This window comes from Nomascus leucogenys, chromosome 2, assembly GCF_006542625.1.
Source record: "Nomascus leucogenys isolate Asia chromosome 2, Asia_NLE_v1, whole genome shotgun sequence".
In the NCBI taxonomy this organism is placed as follows: Eukaryota; Metazoa; Chordata; class Mammalia; order Primates; family Hylobatidae; genus Nomascus; species Nomascus leucogenys.
The window spans coordinates 39,224,729-39,231,933 of NC_044382.1; the positions used below are offsets into that span (position 1 = coordinate 39,224,729).

The following is a 7,205-nucleotide window of genomic DNA, read 5'->3' on the forward strand; positions in this document are numbered from 1 at the left end:
AAGTGGTGTGTGGATTGCTTGAGCCTTTGCAGATGCAATTGAGTTAAGGTGAAGTCATTAGGGTAGGTCCTAATCCAATGACTGGTGCTTTTTTTTTTTTTTTTTGAGACAGAGTCTTACTCTGTCCCCCAGGATAGAGTGCAGTGGTGCAATCTCAGCTCACTGCAACCTCCACCTCCTGGGCTCAAGCAATTCTGCCTCAGCCTCCTGAGAAGCTGGGGTTACAGTCGTGAGCCACCACGCCCAGCTAATTTTTTTTTTTTTTTGAGTTGGAGTTTCGCTGTTGTTGCTCAAGCTGGAGTGCAGCGGCACGATCTCAGCTCACTGCAACCTCCGCCTCCTGGGTTCAAGCGATTCTCCTACCTCAGCCTCCCGAGAAGCTGGGATTACAGGCGCCTGCCGCCACACCCACCTAATTTTTTGTATTTTTAGTAGAGACGGAGTTTCACCATGTTGGCCAGGCTGGTCTCGAACTCCTGACCTCAGGAGACCCATTTGCCTCGGCCTCCCAAAGTGCCAGGATTACAGGCATGAGCCACCGCACCTGGCATTTTTTCTTTTCTTTTCTTTTCTTTCTCTTTTTTTTTTTCTAGAGATGGGGTCTCCCTATGTTGCCCAGGCTGGCCTTGAACTCTAGCCTCAAGCAGTCTTCCTGCCTCAGCCTCCCAAAGCACTAGGATTACAGGCATGAGCCACTGTACCTCACCTGGTGTCTTCATAACAAGAAAGGCTATGTGAAGACAGAGACACACAGAAGGGAGAATGCCATGTGACGAAGGAGGCAGAGATTGGGTCCAGGCACACCTGGGACTACCAGAAGGTAGAAGTGGCAAGGAGAGATCCTCCTCTACAGCAGGAGTCCCCAGTCCCTGGGCCTCGGACCAGTACTGGTTTGTAGCCTGTTGGGAACCGGGCTGCAGTGGGTGAGCGAGCATTACAGCCTGAGCTCTGCCTCCTGTCAGATCAGTGGCGGCATTAGATACTCATAGAAGCGCGAACTCTATTGTGAATTGCACATGCGAGGGATCTAGGTTGCATGCTCCTTAGGAAAATCCAACTAATGCTCGGCTCGGAGTGAGGTGGAACAGTTTCACCCTGAAATCATCCCCCTTCCCATCCATGGAAAAATCGTCTTCCAAGAAACCAGTCCCTGGTGCCAAAAAGGTTAGGGACCGCTACTCTAGAGATTTCAGAGGAATTGTGGCCCTACCAACACCTTGATTTTGGACTTCTAGCCTCTGGAACTATGAGAGAATAAATATCTGTTGGTTTTTTTTTAGCCACGAAATTTGTGATACTTTGTTATGGCAGTTCTTGGAAACTAACATAGACCCCTCAACATGCTTACATGCCCCAGCTGCACCAGCCATTGTTCTGTTCCTCCACTGCCTGGCTCCTTCCCACTCCAGGGCCTTTGTGTGTGCTGCTCCTTTCAGAATGCTGCACACCCACCCGCCCCCCATCACTCCCATCCTCCCTCCAAACTCAGGGTAAATCACTGCCTTCAGGGAAACCTGACCCTGGGTATTCCAATTTCCACTCACGGTAGCAGGCTGAGTGCATTCCTCGTAGCCCTGCCACATCTGTAGTTAACTACTTACTCATACAGTTGTGTTCTGCTCATTTCCCCTGTCCAGCTGTAGGTGCCATGACAAGTACTGACCTGGCACATGCACTAGCAGTCCTATCCCATGCAGGGCACGGTACACACAGGGATAGGCTGCATGGATAAAGGGTGTGCGGAAATCCTGGCCTGGCACTGGAAGGCCCAGGCTGTGGGGCCTCTGCTCCCTTCGCAGCCTGCACTCCGGCTTCCCTGGCCCCCCACCATTCCCACTCCTTTTAGCCAAGCCACAGCTTACTTTATCTGAATGACCTGGCCTCAATGTCTTCTGCGCAAGGCCTGCATTAGAGCAGGTTCAGACTCAGGGAAATGAGCCCAGAGTAGCAGGTAGGGCAGAGGGGAGGGAGAGGGGACAGACGGGAGTGGAACGAGGTCTTAAGACTGAGAAAATGTTGGGATTCTCTCTCTCTCTCTCTTTCTCTCTGTCTCTCTCTCTCTTTTGAGACTAGGTCTTGCTCTGTCACCCAGGCTGAAATGCAGTGGTGTGATCATAGCTCACTGCAGCCTTTAACTCCTTGGGCTCAAGCGATCCTACTGCCTTGAGCTCCCAAAGCACTGGGATTACAGGCGTGAGCCACCATGCCCAGCTGGATTTTCTTTATGGCATATTTTAAACATTAAACAGGCCAGGTATGGTGGCTCACACCTGTAATCCCAGCACTTTGGGAGGCCAAAGCGGGAGGATCACGAGGTCAGGAGATCAAGACCATCTTGGCCAACATGGTGAAACCCTGTCTCTACTGAAAATACAAAAATTAGCTGGGCTTGGTGGCGCGGGCCTGTAATCCCAGCTACTCTGGAGGCTGAGGCAGGAGAATTGCTTGAACCAGGGAGTCGGAAGTTGCAGTGAGCCGAGTTCGCGCCACTACACTCCAGCCTGGCGACAGAGCAAGACTCCGTCTCAAAAATAAAATAAAAATAAATAAATAAACATTAAACAAATGATACGTGTTCAATGTAGGGAAAAGAAATCTTAGAAAACATAATGAGCAAAAAAGGACAATAGAATAAAAACCACCCATATTCCAACTGCACAGAGTAACCTTTGTTAGCACTTTGTCGTATATTCTCCTGGGTCTTTTTTTTTTTTTCCGAGACAGAGTCTGCCTCTGTCACCTAGGCTGGAGTGCAGTGGCACAATCTTGGCTCACTGCAACCTCTGCCTCTCGGGTTCAAGTGATTCTTCTGCCTCAGCCTCCCAAAGATGGCCTCAATCTCCTGACCTCGTGATCTGCCTGCCTCAGCCTCCCAAAGTGCTGGGATTATAGGCGTGAGCCACTGCGCCTGGCCTTCTCCTAGGTCTTTATGTGAGCCTATTGTAGAGGAGAGAAAGTGTAGGGAATTCCCTGCATTCTTAGGACATGATTTTGAAAAACCAGAGTTTCCAGGAAGCCTCATTGCTCCTCTGAGGCCAGGGCATATATCAATGTGTGCCTTCCCATGTCTGGTCATGATGTGGGTAAGGGTCCAGGGCGAGGACCCTCTGACCTGGACAGGAATGAACTATTGCTGCTCTGTGGGTGCCATCCTAGCCTCACTCTCCAGGCCTGCCCATCTTTGAAGCAGCTTACTGCAGCCAGAGACACTTCCCACCCCAAGGGAACTCAAAGCTTGTGTCAAGGCCAAGGAAAAATTCCCCCTCCGCCCTCTGAAGGCTTGCTGAAAATCACTGACAAGAGGCAGATTAATAGGAGGAAAAATATACAAATTTATTTGATCAGAGTTTTATGTGTCACCAAGGCCTTCAGAATGAAGACCCAAACACAGAGGGCAAATTGTCTATTTTTACGTTTAGGTTCATCAAAGTATGGACACCCTTGCTGAAATATAATTGGACAGAAAGGGTATGCTCTAATGCTAATAGAATGAGTGGGGAAATCCAGCCACGCCCGTCTGTCTAGATTCTTCTTGGCCTCTCTGAGCATGTGTTCCTTCTTTCTGAGTGTGGGGGCAGGGCCCTCTCTGGAAGGGGGATTTTATAATCTACACTCAAACAATGTAGGTCAGACCTTCCCTTCCCTTCCCTTCCCTTCCCTTCCCTTCCCTCCCCTCCCCTCCCCTCCCCTCCCCTCCCCTCCCCTCCCTCCCCCTTCCCCTCCCCTCCCCCTCCCCTCCCCCTCTCCTCCCACTCCCCTCCCCTCCCCCTCCCCTTCCCTCCCTCTACCCTTCCCTCCCCCTCCCCCCTCCCCTTCCCTCCCCCTCCCCCTCCCCTTCCCTCCCCTTCCCCTCCCTTCCCCTCCCCTTCCCCTCCCTTCCCCTCCCTTCCCTTCCTTTCTGTCTCTCTCTTTTTCTTTCTTTCTTCTCTTTTTTTTTTTTGAGTTGGAGTTTTGCTCTTGTCGCCCAGGCTGGAGTGCAAGGGCACGATCTCAGCTCACTGCAACCTCCACCTCTTGGGTTCAAGCGATTCTCCTGCCTCAGCCTCCCAAGAAACTGGGATTACAGGCATGCGCCATCACGCCCAGCTAATTTTTTATATTTTTAGTAGAGATGGGGTTTCTCCATGTTCGTCAGGATGGTCTTGAACTCCTGACCTCAGGTGATCTGCCTGCCTTGGCCTCCCAAATTGCTGGGATTATGGGAGTGAGCCACTGCACCCGGCCTTTTTTTTTTTTTTTTTTTGAGATGGAGTTTTGCTCTTGTTGCCCAGGCTGGAGTGCAGTGGCATGATCTCGGCTCACTGCAAGCTCCGCCTCCCAGGTTCAAGCGATTCTCCTGCCTCAGCCTCCTGAGTAGCTGGGATTATAGGCACCCGCCACCACGCCCAGCGAATTTTTTGTATTTTTAGTAGAGATGGGGTTTCACTATGTTGGCCAGGCTGGTCTCGAACTCCTGACCTCAAGTGATCCATTTGCTTTGGCCTCCCAAAGTGCTGGGATTACAAGCATGAGCCATTGCACCTGGCCTATTTTTTTTTTTTTTTTTTTTGAGATAGGGTATCACTCTGTCACTCAGGCTGGAGTGCAGTGGTACCATCACAGCCCACTGCAACCTCTACCTCCAGGGGTCAAGTAATGCTCCCACCTCAGCCTCCCAAGTAGCTGGGACTATAGGCGTGTGCCACCATGCCTGGCTGATTTTTTTTTTTTGTAGAGATGGGATCTCCCTATGTTGCTTAGGCTGGTCTCAAACTTCTGGGCTCAAGTGATCCTCCTGCCTTGGCCTCCCAAAGTGCTGGGATTACTGGCATGAAATCAAGGCACAGAGCAAGCTGGGCTTTGGAGCAACCCACCAGGCTTCAAGTCCCCACTCTCAATTACTTAAGCCAGTTATTTCACCTCCCTGAGCCATTTATCCGTCTATAAAATGGGGCTAGAATTATTCCTACCTGACAGGGTGGCTGGTGAAATGATATACAAGTGAAGTGATATATGCAACACTTGGCATAATGTCTGGAACAAGGTAAACACTTTATTATTATTATTATAATTTAGGTTGATGCATGTGGATTTTATAACCTACACTCAAACAATGTAGGTCAGATCATTTTTCTTTTCTTTTCTTTTGAGACAGAGTCTCGCTCTTGTTGCCCAGGCTGGAGTGCAGTGGCCTAATCTCTTCTCACTGCAACTTCCACCTCTCAGGTTCCAGTGATTCTCCTGCCTCAGCCTCCCGAGTAGCTAAGATTACAAGCGCCCACCACCACGCCTGGCTAATTTTTGTTTTTAGTAGAGATGGGGTTTCACCATGTTGCTCAGGCTGGTCTCGAACTCCTGACCTCAAGTGATCCACCCGTCTCGGCCTCCCAAAGCGCTGGGATTACAGGCGTGAGCCACTGTGCCAGGCCCGCAATTACTTTTGCACCTACCTACTGTCATCCCCACGATCGCCTTCTGGGCAGAAACTAGCAGGTTCTCTTGGAGAAGTCACAGGCGTGGCCGTTTCCTGCAAAGAGCCAAACCCCCATTCCTCTGTGCCCCTCCTCTCCCACCAAGTGCTTTATAAAAAAAGCTCTTGTTACCGGAAATAACTGTTCGTTTTTCTCTCCTCCCTCCTAGGTCATACTTTTCAGAAAAAGAATCTGCATCCTGGAAACCAGAAGAAAAATATGAGACAGGGAATCATCGTGTGATGTGTGTGCTGCCTTTGGCTGAGCAGGTGGAGTCCTGCTCAGGCGTTGGGTACAGTGTGTTTCATCGTGGTGGCTTGAGGGGAACCTGCTGTTCAGAGCTGTGACTGTGGTGAGTGTTTCTAAACACGCTTGGTTTGGGGGTAGCAAAGGGCAATGGAATGGAGGCTTTCTCAAACCTCACCCCTGACCCCAGGACTCAGGCCCACCTCATCAGGGCTTTGACGGAAGGGTCCTAGCTCCCTTCCTGAGGAACAGGAAATACCCTCCTTCCCAGCACCAGTAAAGCTGCGGTTTGGAGAAACGCCAGCGCTAGAGTGCTGTGGAGAAATCAATCGTTGTTAACATCTCATTTTCAGGCTGCACTCAGAGAAGCTGCCCTTGGCTGCTGGTAGCGCCGGGCCTTCTCTCCTCGTCGTCATCCAGAGCAGCCAGTGTCCAGGAGGCAGAAGGTAGGCTCAAGATCAGCCTGGCAGAATGCCAAACCTAGGGCCCATGGCACCCAGAGGCAAGGGGGTGCCTGCTGGCTGCCCTGTCCCCACTCCCTGAGCTCTGTTTTACACTTTGCTGACTAAGGTCCTCCCTGGGGTGGGTTCCGGGGACAGGGGAACCCAGGTCCCCAAGGGTTCTTGGTTGGGTAGGGCTGCACAGGACAGCTTCAAGTCTGGGTCTGGGATAGTTGCTGCCTTCTTTCTTCACCACACCTGTGGTCTCCTTGGGTCTTGGTGGGGCATGTGTGTGCAGGCCCTGCTCTGTTTTCAGCAAACCTCGCCGAGACAGGAGCTCTGGGGTGACTCATTCTCAGCCTGTCTCCTAGAGGTGTCTCTAAGAGCAGCCTCTGGGAGTGGCTGGGCACCAGGGAAAGGGGAACTGGGAGGAAGTGCCCAGCCAGAGCCTTAGTCCCAGAAGGGCAGGAGGGCAAGGGGAGAACAGTCATGGATTTCTTGGTGCCCACAGATGCCCCACTCCAGCCTGCATCCATCCATCCCCTGTCTCAGGGGTCACGGGGCCCAGAAGGCAGCCTTGGTTCTGCTGGGTGCCTGCCTGGTGACCCTTTGGGGGCTAGGAGAGCCAGCAGAGCACACTCTCCGGTGCCTGGTGCTCCAGCTAGCCTCCCTGCAGCTGGGACTGCTGTTAAACGGGGTCTGCAGCCTGGCCGAGGAGCTGCGCCACATCCACTCCAGGTGACTCACTGAAGTACCCATGGTGACGGGGTATCCAACATGTGTCACTCCCTTGATGCCTAGCCCTGCCCCTCCTTGAACCTTTCTGGCTGAGCTGGGCTGGGGGCTGGGGGCTGGCTGTCATTCACAGGTATCGGGGCAGCTACTGGAGGACTGTGCGTGCCTGCCTGGGCTGCCCCCTCCGCTGTGGGGCCGTGCTGCTACTGTCCATCTATTTCTACCACTCCCTCCCAAATGCGGTCGGCCTGCCCTTCACTTGGATGCTTGCCCTCCTGGGCCTCTCGCAGGCACTGAACATCCTCCTGGGCCTCAAGGTATGACACAGGGGGAG

The 7,205-nt window shown here is 52.3% G+C and overlaps 1 protein-coding gene across 2 annotated transcripts in view; it reads left to right on the forward strand.

Moving 5' to 3' along the window:
- The first annotated feature begins 5,561 nt into the window (after nucleotides 1-5,561).
- STING1 (stimulator of interferon response cGAMP interactor 1) overlaps nucleotides 5,562-7,205 on the forward strand; it is a 7,288-nt gene continuing 5,644 nt past the window's right edge. Inside the window, exons 1-4 of one of the 2 annotated variants that reach the window (XM_030828299.1) lie at nucleotides 5,562-5,802; nucleotides 6,050-6,142; nucleotides 6,648-6,874; nucleotides 7,005-7,188. In XM_030828299.1, coding sequence (XP_030684159.1) covers nucleotides 6,648-6,874; nucleotides 7,005-7,188 — 411 coding nt within the window. In that variant the 5' untranslated portion in view covers nucleotides 5,562-5,802; nucleotides 6,050-6,142. The remainder of the gene's footprint in view (nucleotides 5,803-6,049; nucleotides 6,143-6,647; nucleotides 6,875-7,004; nucleotides 7,189-7,205) is intronic. The other variant, XM_030828306.1, reaches the window with a different exon arrangement.